This window comes from Glycine soja, chromosome 8 (assembly GCF_004193775.1).
Source record: "Glycine soja cultivar W05 chromosome 8, ASM419377v2, whole genome shotgun sequence".
In the NCBI taxonomy this organism is placed as follows: domain Eukaryota; kingdom Viridiplantae; phylum Streptophyta; class Magnoliopsida; order Fabales; family Fabaceae; genus Glycine; species Glycine soja.
In genome coordinates this window covers 33,712,124-33,726,295 of record NC_041009.1, presented here as the reverse complement: position 1 = coordinate 33,726,295, position 14,172 = coordinate 33,712,124, and the positions used below count along the sequence as shown (strand labels likewise).

Sequence of the window (14,172 nt, the reverse complement as noted above, 5' to 3'; positions counted from 1 at the left end):
TTATTGGAGGTCCCACTAGAAGGATCAGCACCAATCCGTGCATGTTCCTCCTCTACCAGCTCAATATCTTTCCTTTCACCTTTGCTTTTGAAAACTACACTGTAATTTACAAAACAAAAGTTGAAAGGAAAGATATTGACCTGATAGACGAGGAAGAAGCACAGATTGGTGGTGATCGTTCTAGTGCAACCTCGAATAAAGCTGAGATTTATAACAAGGAGGCACGGAAGAAAACACAGAAGCATAAACCAAAGAGGGTGGAGAGTGTCAATGCTGATGCAGAAGCCTTTGGTGATCACTCGGAAATTCTGATTGCTTTATGCATTCTGAAGCTGAAGCACTAGAACATACGAAGAAAAGAGATACAGGCCATCAAAGTGTGGCATTGGACAATGAGACAAGAGTTTCAACTATGCTGAAGATGGGAGATTCAGCTAAAGTTGTGATAAAACAAGACATGAAGGGAAGAGAGCATAAATATGGGTTTAACAACAATGAACGTGAGAAGCCAGAGAAGAAAAGGGTGGTGGATGATGAAACTGGCGACAAACATGAGCTGGATGAAGTCCTAAGGAGGCAAATTGAAACAAAAAACTGATGCCTCAATAAGAGAAAAATGTAGTTGTCACTTACTAGGTTTGGTGACCTCTGTCTCTGCAGAAAATTACATTAGCCGATGTTAATCAATTCTCCTTCATCATGATCATTTCGATTTGCATGAACATCGTCAGCTTCTTCTCCTCCGACAACCTTACCAGTGATTTGAGCGGTCAAAGGACTAACATAGGTGTCCATGTATGAATCATCATCTTCTACATTAACACCAACTGTTTTGCCCTGCAGAACCACGCACCACCTTTCATCACAAGGGTCTTGCACGTAAAATACTTGTCTAGCTTGTTCTGCCATGATGAAAGGGTCATTGTGGTAACCAAGTTTCTTTAGATCTACCAGGGTAAATCCTATATCATCGGTGCGCACACCGGTGTTGCTGTCAACCCATTTACATTTGAAAACACATACTGTAAATTTCACATAATTAAGCTCCCAAATTTCATCAATGAACCCAAAGTAAAGGATGGAAGCTACACAGGGACTGGCGTCATTGACACTTGCAAAGTGTTGAGATTCAACCCTTAGGGTGACCCCGCTGTTCTGCATTGTACTTTTGTCATCTTGTGCTTTTGTGTAAAATGAATACCTGTTTATGTCGTATCCTTGCCAGGTTATAACATTTCTTTTAGGCCCATCTGCTAGTTTTCTTAATGTTTCTGAAGCATTCTCATCTGCAAAGATTGTATCTTTAAACCAATCACAGAAAGTTTTGTTATGCTTTTTCAACGCCCAATTCTTTGACATTTTCGGATTATTCTGTTTGACTAAAGCTTCATGCTTAACTATGTATGGCAAAACTTCATTACTGTTGTTCAAGACATACAAGTGAGCTTGTAACAAATCTTCTACACTTGGAGTGATCACCTGCAATCCTCTTGAACCCTTACCACCCACTCTATCATCATGCCGACACTCAAGAAGCCCAACAGCTTTAGCCTTCTCTAAGTATTCTGAACAAAATTCAATGGCTTCTTCTGCAATGTACCTCTCAACAATAGATGCTTCCGGACGATATAGATTCTTTGTATACCCTTTTAAGATCTTCATGTATCGCTCAACCGGGTACATCCACCGTAGATAAACAGGACCACAGCATTTGATGTCTCTGACCAGATGCACAATCAAGTGAATCATGATGTCAAAGAAAGCAGGGGGAAAATACATCTCCAACTGGCACAGTATAATTGCGGCCTCATTTTCCAACTCATCAAACATTACTGGATCAATCACTTTGCTACATATAGCATGGAAGAAAATGCACAGGCGAGTTATCGTGAACCTGACTTTGTTTGGCAAGATGTCTCGTATAGCCACGGCTAACAATTGTTGCATGAGCACGTGACAATCGTGAGACTTTAACCCTACAAGCTTAAGCTCCTTCAACTGCACAAGGCTCTTAATATTTGAAGAGTATCCTTGTAGAACCTTCACCCGACGAAGACACTGACAAAAACTTATCTTCTCCTTCTTGGACAAAGTATGGCAGGCTGGGGGCAAGTAAATTTTCTTCCCATCAGACCTTGGATGCAACTATGATCTGATACCCATATCAGTTAGATCTTGACGGGTATTCAAGCCATCCTTCGTCTTGCCTTGAATGTTAAGGAGCGTCCCAATCACACTGTCACAAACATTTTTCTCCACATGCATAACATCAATACAATGTCTAACGTCAAGATCACACCAGTACGAAAGATCAAAGAAAATGGACCTCTTCTTCCATATGCAACTCTGACTTTTATCCTTCTTTTGGGTCTTCCCAAATACAGTGTTCAGGTGTTGAACCCGCTGATATACCTGCTCACCAGTCAACGGTATCGGCGCAATATCATGCTCTTGACTTCCATTAAAAGCTTTTCTCAGTCGTCTGTAAGGATGATTAGGTGTTAGAAAGCGGCGATGCCTACTGTAGACTGTTTTTCTCCCATGTTTCAGTTGTATGTAACTTGTATTTTCTTCACAGATGGGGCATGCATGATGACCCTTAACACTGTAACCGCTGAGATTTCCATATGATGGAAAGTCATTAATGGTACAATAAAGCATTGCATGCATTTCAAACGTCTCCTTGCGAAACGCATCAAACACTACAACCCCCTCGACCACAACTTTCTCAGATCTTCAACCAACGGACTTAGATAAATGTCAATGTCATTTCCTGGCTGTCTTGGGCCCGATATCATCATACACAACATCATGTATTTTCGCTTCATGCACAACCAAGGAGGCAAATTGTAAATTACTAGCAGAACTGGCCATGAACTATGTTGAGTGCTTAAGGTGCCATATGGATTCATTCCATCACTGGCTAGTCCAAGTCTAAGATTTCTTGGCTCATTCCCGAAATCCGGATACAAACCATCAATCTTCTTCCACTGGGAGCAATCAGCCGGATGACGGACCATTCCATCATAAATCCTTCCATTTGCATGCCATGTAAGGTCTTTTGCGTCGTCCTCGTTAGCAAACAGACGCTTAAACCTTGGAATGATTGGAAGATACCACAAAACCTTCGTTGGGGGGCCCTTGTTGCAGTTTTCATCATAATTGCTTTCCTCTTCATCCTTCACTTTGTACTGTGAAGTCCCACAGACAGGGCATTTGGACATTTGTTGGAATTCATGCCTGTAGAGTATGCAATCATTGGGGCAAGCATGAATCTTCTGATACTCCATACCCATGGGACACAATATCTTCTTTGCCTTATAGTAACTTTTAGGCAGCGTGTTCTCCCCTGGAAGCAGATTATGCACTACCTCAAGCAGTGAGGTGAAACTTTTGTCACTCCACCCATACCTGGCCTTCACATTAACCAGACTTAACACCGCAGACAACAGGGTTAAGGAATTCTTGCACCCCGTATACAAAGGCTTCTTTGAATCACTCTGCAATCCTTCATACACAGGGGCGTGTGCTTCTTGAAAACACTCTTGTCCAAGGTCACGAATCATGTCTTCCAAGCGATCTCCCATTTCTACATCAAACGGTTCAGATTGGGACCCAGTATGCATGTCAGTCACTTCACCATGCCATATCCACGTCGTGTAATTCTTCTTCATCCCATCACACAATAGATGGTCCCGTATGTCGTCAAGTAGTTGTCGTCTTCCATTCAAATAGTTGATGCAAGGACAATAATATTTTCCTTCTTCATTCGGTCGACCTCTTTCTAAAGCAAATTGCAAAAACTGCTCGATGCCATCCTCATATTCTGGGCTCATGCGACTTTGATTGATCCAACTTCGATCCATCTAAGCAAATCCATGCATGCAAATCTCACTTTTTTATTTATAGGTGTGGCCCTATCCCATTTAGGAAGATTGTCTTTTATGTTAGCCTCAAACATCATGGTTAGCATTATTTTGAACAATTTGAGTAAATTTTGGCAGCATTTCGCATTGGTCTCCAAGTACACGACATGACATCGGTGAAACGAATTTCATGATAATCAAGTATGCACTCAGAGAACAACTTGAAATGCATTCAACCGAAATTTCATCAAATTAATCAAAATAATAATAACCTGACCAAATGAGTCTAACATAAAAATACAAGTCTCCCCAAACTGTCCAAACGGACAATTCAAGACTAAATACAATGACTAATGCAAACTATCCGCAAGAATCATTGCATTCAGTCTCAAACGAGAATCTACGGTTCACTCAACATGAACAACAGTTATTTATATAGCAAATTACATTCAACACGTATAACAACATTCATGACATACAAGAACATTCATGACGTACAACAACATACAAGGACATCAACAATTGTGTGTGTGTGTGTGTGTTTTGTGTTTGTCTCTTTAGGTGTGTGTGTGTGTGTCTGTCTATGTGTGTGAGTTTGTTTGTGTATGTGTGTGTCTGTGACTCAGTGTGTGTGTCTTTGAGTCTTTGTCTGTCTCTTTATGTGTGTGTGACTGTGTGTGTGTGTCTGTGTGTGTGTTTGTCTCTTTATCTGTGTGTGTATGGGTGTGTGTGTTTGTGGTTGTCTCTTTATCTGTGTGTGTGTGTGTGTGTGTGTGTGTGTGTGTGTGTGTTTGTCTCTTTATGTGTGTGTGACTGTGTATGTGTGTGTGTGTGTTTGTCTCTTTATCTGTGTGTGTGTGGGTGTGTGTGTTTGTGGTTGGCTCTTTATCTGTGTGTGTGTGTGTATGTGTGTTTGTCTGTTTATGTGTGTGTGTGTGTCTGTCCATGTGTGTCAGTGTGTTTGTGTATGTGTGTGTTTGTGACTCAGTGTGTGTGTCTGTGGCTTAGTGTGTTTGTGTCTTTGTCTGTGTCTTTATGTGTGCGTGACTCTATGTGTGTGTGTGTGTGTGTGTATCTTTATGTGTGTGTGTGTGTTTGTGTTTGTGTTTGTGTCTGCGTGTGTTTGTCTCTATGTGTGTGTGTTTGTGTATCTGTGTGTGTCTCATTGTAGGGTAACAAAGGATTATTTCAGTGGCCTGACACAACACAGTTTGTACTAGACAGAGATTTTTCAGATCATTGCCCTATCCTTCTAAGATCCTAAAGTGTTGATTAGGGTCCTAAGCCTTTCAAGGTCATGGATTGGTGGCTGCAAGACAAGGGATTTCAGGAAATGGTGACCCTTAAATGGAGCAATTTCCACCCTAGTGGATGGGGAGGATATGCCCTCAAGCAAAAATTGAAGTTCATTAAAGCTTGCATTCGATAGTGGAGCTCATCCAATGGAGTTATTAATGCTAAGAAAATTCAGGTTTTAAAGAAGGAGCTGAATGCTTTGGAGGCTGGTATCTCTGACAGAATTCTGAATCAATTTGAAGTGGAGCTCAAGAAGTCTCTTCAGGAGCAATTGTGGCATGCTGCTAATGCCTATGAATGTATGCTGAAGCAAAAGGCTATAGTGAAATGGTTAAAGGAAGGGGACAGAAATTCAGCTTACTTCCACAAGCTGATAAATCATAGAAGAAGACATAATGCTATTCAAGGATTGATCATTGATGGGGAATGGGTTCAGGACCCTAGTAGAGTCAAAACTGAGGCCTTCAATCATTTCAAAGATAGATTTTCTGAGCAGAATTTTAATAGACCAACCCTGGATGGTGTGCAGCTACCTTCCCTTGGTCAAAGTGAGAATGAAGCCCTTGTGGCCAGATTTTCTGATGCTGATACAGTTTGTTTACCAAAAGCCATCAAGAATGATAACAAAGCAGTAATTTAAATTAAATTCATCTTAGTTTTTCTATTTTATGATCACTCTCGATTGCTGGAATGGTGAAGGAAATGGGCTTCTTTATACGAGGACCCTATACAGCTGCAATGTGACATCTTGAAGGAAATGGGCTTGTCTTATAAGGAAGAAGATAGCAAGGTTAAGGGGTTTCTGCTGGATATGGAGAATAAAGATGATTTGATGGGAATCTCAGTCTGCGTCAAATACAGCAGGCGGATTGTTGTGTATCTGGAACAACCAAACTTTTAGGGTTGAAAGAAAAGCAACGGGAAGGGGTTTCATATTTTTGGAGGGTGTCTGGGTACAAAACATGCAGAGGCTATTCTTAGTAAATGTATATGTTCCCTGTGATGTACACAGCAGGCGCACCCTCTGGGAAGATATTAAGCAAATTAAAAGTCATAACCCAGATGGCAATTGGTGTATCATGGGTGGCTTTAATAGCATTAGAGACCCATCGGAGAGAGTAAGTGCATTCCTAACGGAGACAGACAACAACTCCATTTCAGAATTCAATAACTGGTTAGCGGATTTAGAAGTGGATGAAGTACAGTGTGTGGGGAGAATATTTACGTGGTACAGACCAAACGGAACAGCAAAGAGCAGGTTGGACAGAGTTTTTGTTTCACATGACTGGTTATCCTTATGGCCTGGCAGTACGTATTTCATTTTGGACAGAAACTTTTCGAACCACTGTCCTATTCTGTTCAAAGCCACAAATGCTGATTGGGGACCCAAACCATTCAGGGTCTTAGATTGTTGGCTGACAGACAAGTCATTTCAAGACCTAGTTAAAGGGACCTGGAGAAATACAACTGTAAGGGGGTGGGGGGGATACTCTCTTAAAGAAAAGATTAAGAGACTCAAGGTGACAATGAAGCAATGGAATAAGCAGAATTTTGGAGATACCGCCAACAGGGTACAGCAGCTAGAGTCTGCACTCAATTCACTGGAGATTAATAGCAATGATAGGCAGTTAACTCCATCTGAATTGGTAGCCCGCAAAAAGCTGCAGAAGGACTTGTGGATAGCAGCACAAGCTCATGAATCACTGCTGCGGCAAAAGGCAAGATTCAAATGGCTAAGAGAAGGTGACTGTAACTCACGTTACTTTCACTTGATCATGAATTCTAACCGAAGGAGTATTGCAGTAAAAGGTGTGTCTATCAACGGCTCATGGGTGGATGACCCAATCAGAGTTAAAGAAGAAGTCAGAAAATTATTCTTGGCCAGATTTTCTGAACCTGATCCCATCAGACAAGAGCTGTCAGGAATCAAACTAAAGGGCATCAGTTTGCAGCAAAATGAAGTGCTGGTGAGAGCTTTTCAAGAAGAAGAAATAAAAGCAGTTGTTTGGGAATGTGGGATTGGCAAAAGCCCCGGACCGGACGGATTAAATTTCAAGTTTATCAAACATTTTTGGGAGACATTAAAACCTGACTTCCTAAGGTTTTTTGATGAATTCCACAACAATGGTATCTTCCCAAAAGATGGTAACGCGTCATTTATTGCTTTAATACCCAAAGTGAAAGATCCTTAATCCCTCAACGAGTTCAGGCCTATATCGTTAATTGGCTGTGTTTACAAGATTCTGGCCAAGACTCTTGCTAACAGATTGAAGCTGGTACTGCCGGACATCATAGATGAGAGGCAATTTGCATTCATACAGGGTAGGCACCTCCTGCACAGCGTCCTCATAGCAAATGAAGTAGTGGAAGAGGCAAAAAGTAGTCAAAAGCCTTGCTTAGTGTTTAAGGTTGATTTCGAAAAAGCTTATGATTTTGTCTCATGGTCGTTCCTATCACATATGATGAGCAGGCTGGGATTTTGTTCCAAGTGGATAAAGTGGATAATGGGATGCCTTACATCAGCCACAGTTTCCATCTTGGTTAATGGCATCCCCACTACTGAATTCACTCCACAAAGAGGGCTTAGGCAAGGGGATCCACTAGCCCCCTTGCTGTTTAATATAGCTGCAGAAGGACTAACAGGCTTGATGAGGGAAGCAGTGGATAAAAAGTTGTTTAGTAGCTTCCTAGTGGGAAAGAATAAGGAACCAGTTAGCATATTACAATATGCGGACGATACTATTTTCTTTGGGGAAGCCACTATGCAGAATGTGAAGGTTCTAAAAATCATCCTCAGATGTTTTGAATTGTCATCAGGGCTGAAAATTAATTTTGCAAAGAGTCAATTCATAGCAATTTGCAAATCCGATCATTGGAGGAGGGAAGCAGCAGATTTCCTAAACAGCGGTGTGTTGTCCTTGCCATTTGTTTATCTTGGGATCCTATCGTTAGAAAGTGCGAAAGAAAATTAGCTAGCTGGAAACAAAGACATGTTTCCTTTGGAGGGAGAGTCACATTGATAAATTCAGTCCTAACAGCGCTTCCCATATTTTTCCTATCTTTTTTCAGGATACCGGACAAAGTGGTTGATAAGCTGGTCAACATACAGCGTAGATTCTTATGGGGTGGAGGTCTGGAGCAGCGAAAGATTGCCTGGGTTAATTGGAAATTTGTGTGCCTTCCAAGAGACAAAGGCGGTCTTGGCATAAAGGATTTACGGGCCTTTAATACAGCGTTGCTAGCAAAGTGGAAGTGGGAGCTGTTTCAACAACATGGGGACCTGTGGAGCAGAATTCTTATATCTAAGTATGGAGGGTGGAGAGCCCTGGATGACACAAGGAGGAGCAGCTATTTCTCTTCTTGGTGGAAGGGTTTGCTGCAGCTAAATCATCAGCAGCACGTAGCAGTATTTAAAAATCAGACAGAGTGGAGGGTGGGGAGTGGTGATAAATTCATATTCTGGGAAGATTCTTGGGTAGATGCTGGAGTTTCATTAATGGTAAAATATCCTAGATTATACAATATCTCCAACCAGCAACACCAACTTATCTGCAATGTGGGGAGCCAAAAAGATGCAGAGTAGGAATGGAGCTTTAATTGGAGGAGATCTTTATTTGAAAATGAAATTGGGATGGCAGCTGAATTTCTAGAGGAGTTGGCTCAGGTAAAAATTCAACAAAACAGACCAGACTCATGGGTTTGGAAGGCCGACCCGAGTGGGAATTATTCTACAAAATCAGCATATCGATTATTGATGGAAGTGACAACGGGGGCTGAAGAAGACACGAATCTTATGGAGTTATGGAATCTTAAAATCCCTCTTAAGCAGACAGTGTTCGCATGGAGGCTCATCAAAGACCGATTGCCAACTAGGACAAACTTAAGGACCAGACAAGTGGAGTTGAATGATTCAAGGTGCCCACTATGCAATAGATTGGATGAAGATGCAACACACTTATTTTTCCACTGCACCAAGACCCTACCTCTGTGGTGGGAATCTCAGTCATGGATAAATTCATCTGGTGTATTTCCTCATAATCCCAAAGATCATTTTCCGCAACATGAAAATTGGTCTGCTGTTGGAGTTAGAGCTAGAAGATGGAAATGCTGGTGGGTAGCACTCACATGGACAATTTGGAAGCACCGAAACAGGGTAGTCTTTGATAATCAGCCTTTTGATGGAAGTAAGGTCATGGATGACGCACTATTTTTGCTATGGTCTTGGCTCAAGGTTACGGAGAAGGGTTTCACTATGCACTTCTGCTATTGGTCTTCCCATCTCAAAGCAGTCTTCTAGAAGTAGGGAGTGTTCATGAATGTAAAAGTTTTAAACTACATTTGCAGGGCATGTGTATTTCCTCTATGGGTTCAGTCAAATCCTTAGTATTTTGAATCTGTTGTATACCCATCCTATATTGTACCATAGTACCTCTGGTACTCTTATTTAATATATCATTACTTTTGCTGAGCAAAAAAAAAAGTTAAACTTAGATAAGTACCTTATGAAGAGGCCAGCTACCTTGTCACAGCTAACAAGTCAGAACTGAATAAATTTCTGCATGTATAATTGAACAAATTTGTTATCAAACTTGTGTGTGTGTCTTTGTATGATGAGTGTGTGTGTGTGTGTGTCATCAGTGTGTGTCTGTATGTTTCTATCATACGTGTGTGTGTGTGTGTGTGTCATTAGGGTTTGTGTGTGTGTGTGTGTGTGTTTCATGACCAATTTTTCTTACTGGCAATTCAGTGGCAGTGTATTGCTTAGGCTTTCGTCGAAATGAAAGGAAAATCAACGAGTCTGACAGAACAACTTCAGTCTTCACTCTTCACTAGTTGAACACAAATAAAAAAAATTAAACTACTTCAAGGATAAATAAAAGGTTCAGAAGCAGCAGACCTAGATTGTCTAAGCTATTTTATAATGGGCAGCTATAGTTACAATGATGATGAAATGAACTATAGAAAAAAAGTATAAAATACAGAAGAATAAAAAAACAATTAAGGGCAAAACTCAAAAGCTTTTAGCCATGCTGCTTGGAATTTAATCAATTAAGGGCTGAACACTTGTTCTTCAATTGTAGCAAAACCCTCCCTTTATGGTGGGAATCAATGTCCTGGGTTAATCTTATCACTGTAATGCCACAAAATCATAGGGACCATTTCTGCAACATGGAATGGAGGTAGCAGATGTAGTCAGGTCCAAAACCTTGAAATGCTGGTGGATTGCTTTAACTTGGACAATATGGCACCATAGAAATAAGGTGGTGTTCCAAGATACAACTTTTCATAGAACCAAACTGTTAGAAGATGCCTTATTCCTACTATGGTCGTGGATCAAAGCAATGGACAAGGATTTTACTCTTCATTTTAACCAATGGTCCTCTAATCTTAAGGAAGGTTTTAGGAACTAGGAGGCGTTAACTCTTAAACTCTTAAACTGTTACAAGAACATAATAAGGAATATCCTATCTTATAACATTAGAGGGTTGGGTAGAGGTGTTATATGGGCCTCTATTAGATATTTGGTTGGGAAGCATAAGGTGGATCTACTTTGTTTGCAAGAAACTCAAAGGGATTCTCTTGATAAGGCAGCTGCTCAAGCCTTGTGGGGACACTCTGATTTTGCTTGGGAATGGTTTCCAGCTGTGAACACTGCTGGGGGGATGTTATGTATTTGGAATGATAACAATTTTAAAGTTGATTTCAGATTATCAGAAAAGGGTCTAATTCTGCTGGGAGGGGTCTGGATGGCTGATTTGCAGAGAGTGGTTGTGGCTAATATTTATGCTCCTTGCGATGTAGAAGGCAAAAGACAGTTATGGCAGTCTTTGAGTACAAGGAAGCTTCAATCTCAAGAGGGTTGTTGGTGTCTTGTAGGGGACTTTAATTGTATTTGACATCCCTTTGAAAGATTGGGTAACAATCATAGTAATTCAGATTCTAATCTGATATCTGAATTCAATGATTGGCTTCATGATATGGAGGTTGATGATATCCCCTGTGTGGGTAAGTTGTTCACCTGGTTTAGGCCAAATGGGTCTTGTAAAAGCAAATTAGATAGGGTGCTGGTCTCTGATGCATGGCTATCTAAGTGGCCCGACAGTTCTCAGTTTATTCTTGATAGAAATTATTCTAATCAATGCCCTGTATTTATGCAATCTAAATGCATTGATTGGGGCCCTAAGCCTTTTAAGGTGTTTGATGGTTGGTTAATGAACAAAGATTACCACAAGGTGGTGAAGGAGTGCTGGTCTGAAACTAAACCTACAGGGTGGGGTGGTTATGTGCTGAAATGTAAACTTCAGACCCTCAAGCAAAGATTAAAAATCTAGAGTAAAGAAAACTTTGGAGACTTGGGTAACAAAGTCAAGCAGATTCAGCAAAAGCTAAATGATATGGAGAATGCTCTACCAGTTCAACCTTCTGATCAACAAATCCAGGAGCTTAAGAAGACCCAAGCTGATCTTTGGGAAAAGGCAACTATCCATGAGGCATGTCTAAGACAGAAATCTAGAAGCAGGTGGATTAAAGAGGGAGACAGCAATACTTCTTATTTTCACAGAAGTATTAATTACAGCAGAAGGAGAAATGATGTGAGGGGACTGTTGATTGATGGGTCTTGGGTAGAAAACCCTACAATGATCAAGGCTGAGGTAAAGCATCATTTTCAGAGCAGATTTTCTGAACCTAATCTGCTCAGACCCAACTTGGATGGAGTTGCTTTTAGTGTTCTGCACCCAACCCAGAGAGATTTGATGGTTGAGCCATTTAAGGAGGAGGAGATTCACTCTGCAGTTTGGGCTTGTGGCAATGACAAAAGCCCAGGGTTATCAAGGCTGTTCTTAGAAGCTTTGAAATAGCTTCTGGCCTGAGAATCAATTTTGCTAAAAGCCAACTTGGAGCAATTGGCCAGTCTGAACAATGGATCAGATGTGCTGCTGATTTCTTGAACTGTGGACCATTCAAAGAAATTTTCTTTGGGGTGGTAACCAAGAAGAGAAGAAGATAGCTTGGGTGAAGTGGAGTCAGGTGTGTGCTGCTAGAGAAAGGGGAGGATTGGGAGTTAAAGACATTAAAGCTTTCAATAAAGCTCTCCTAATCAAATGGAAATGGATGATGTTTCAGCACCCAGATCAATTGTGGAATAAAATTTTAATCTCAAAGTACAGGGGATGGAGAGGCCTAGATGAGGGGTTCACAAGGCAGCATTTTTCATATTGGTGGTCTGATTTGAGGTCCACATTTAATCACAGCAGTATGGCAGATGTTTCACAGCAATTCATTTGGAAGCTGGGAAGGGGTGATCAAATTCTTTTTTGGGAGGACTCTTGGGTGGAAGGAGGGACAAAGCTAAAAGATAAATTCCCTGAATTATATCAAGTCTCATCTCAAAAACTTCAGACAGTGGCAAGCATGGGATCCTTTTCTGAATCTGGATGGGAATGGAGCTTTTCTTGGAGGTGCAATCTGTTTGAGAATGAAATGGGAAGAGCCTCAGAGTTTATTGATCAAACTGCTGCAATTAGTCCATTTGCATCTTTGAAAGACTCTTGGGTGTGAGGAGCTGACCCTAAAGGAATTTTATCTACTAAATCTGCATATCTTCATGTCAAAACTGACCACCTTGGTGAAGATCAATGTATATGTTTCCAGCACCTAACATCAAAAAGCCCTAGTTTTTGCTTGGAGACTTCTATGGGACAGATTGCCCACTAAAGATAACTTAATTAGGAGGCATGTTTCTATTGAAAATGATCTATGCCCCTTTTGTCAAAACAAAGCTGAATCTGCCTCTCACTTATTCTTCTTGTGTCATAAAATTATGCCTCTATGGTGGGAATTTTACTCATGGGTTAAGGAACCTAGAGTGCTCCATTGTAAGCCTATGGATAATTTCCTCCAGCACTCTCCCATGTCAGGATTGCAGAATACTAACAGAAGGTGGAAAATTTGGTGGATAGCAGCTACAATATCAATATGGAAGCTCCGAAATGACATCATTTTCAGCAATCACTCTTTTGTCATATCGAGACTGCTGGATAATACAATTTTCCTCTCTTGGTCTTGGATGAGGGGGTGGGAAAAGGATTTTAATATTCCATTTCACCAATGGTCTTCATCTATGGCTTTGGCTTTTAAGTAGTTATAGTGTTGTTGGGTTGGGTTGATTGGTTTTTGTTAGGATGTTATATAATTTTATGTTCTTTTCTGTCCCAGGAGAGTCTACCTCCTGTGGCTTACTGTAGTACCCCTGGTACTATGTATCTTCTATTTTATATATAATATAATTTTGGCCGTTCAAAAAAAAAACAAGAACATAATAAGGGTAAGGGAAACTGTTAAACTTCAATAATAGGCGTTAACTCTTAAACTCTTAAACTGTTACAAGAACACAATAAGGGTAAGGGAAACTGTTAAACTCCAATAATAGGCGTTAACTCTTAAACTGTTACAAGAACACAATAAGGGTAAGGGAAACTTCACTAAGGAGAAGAAGCACAAAGTTGTCACGATGCTCGAGTTAAATATGAGATACCCTAGCCATGTTTAGTTCACTAAGTGTGCGATACATGAATGCAATCAAATATTCATACAGGATTAGACCAAACATACCTACGTGAGGTGGCGAAGGAGAAGAAGCACAGACTTCTGACGATGCTCGAGTGCGACGAAAACGATGCTCGACCTTAGACAAAATGATGGTCAGATGGAGAACATACAACTTCAAGGTAGATGGAGAACAAAGAGAGCAAGAAAACTTAGATGGAGAAGAAGACAGAGAGAAGGACAAGACAACGCGAAGGAGACGAAACATGCCTAGGTATGGTGGCGAAGGAGAAGAAGCAGAGACTTGTGACGATGCTCGAGTGCGACGAACACGATGCTCAGATGCAGACAAGGACAGTTTCGCTAGACGGAGATTAGAAGAAGAAGAGAGCGCGAAAGCTTAGATGGAGAAGAAGACAGAGTGCCAGCTTCTTAGGGCTCACCATATTTTTTAAAATATAAC

General features: G+C 40.8%; 1 protein-coding gene across 1 annotated transcript; it reads left to right on the top strand.

The window, feature by feature from the left end:
* The first annotated feature begins 8,793 nt into the window (after positions 1-8,793).
* On the top strand, positions 8,794-9,459 carry LOC114424098. Its single transcript, XM_028390964.1, has one exon. It carries the CDS (start codon positions 8,794-8,796, stop codon positions 9,457-9,459), a length of 666 nt encoding a protein of 221 aa, XP_028246765.1.
* The last annotated feature ends 4,713 nt before the right edge of the window (positions 9,460-14,172 follow it).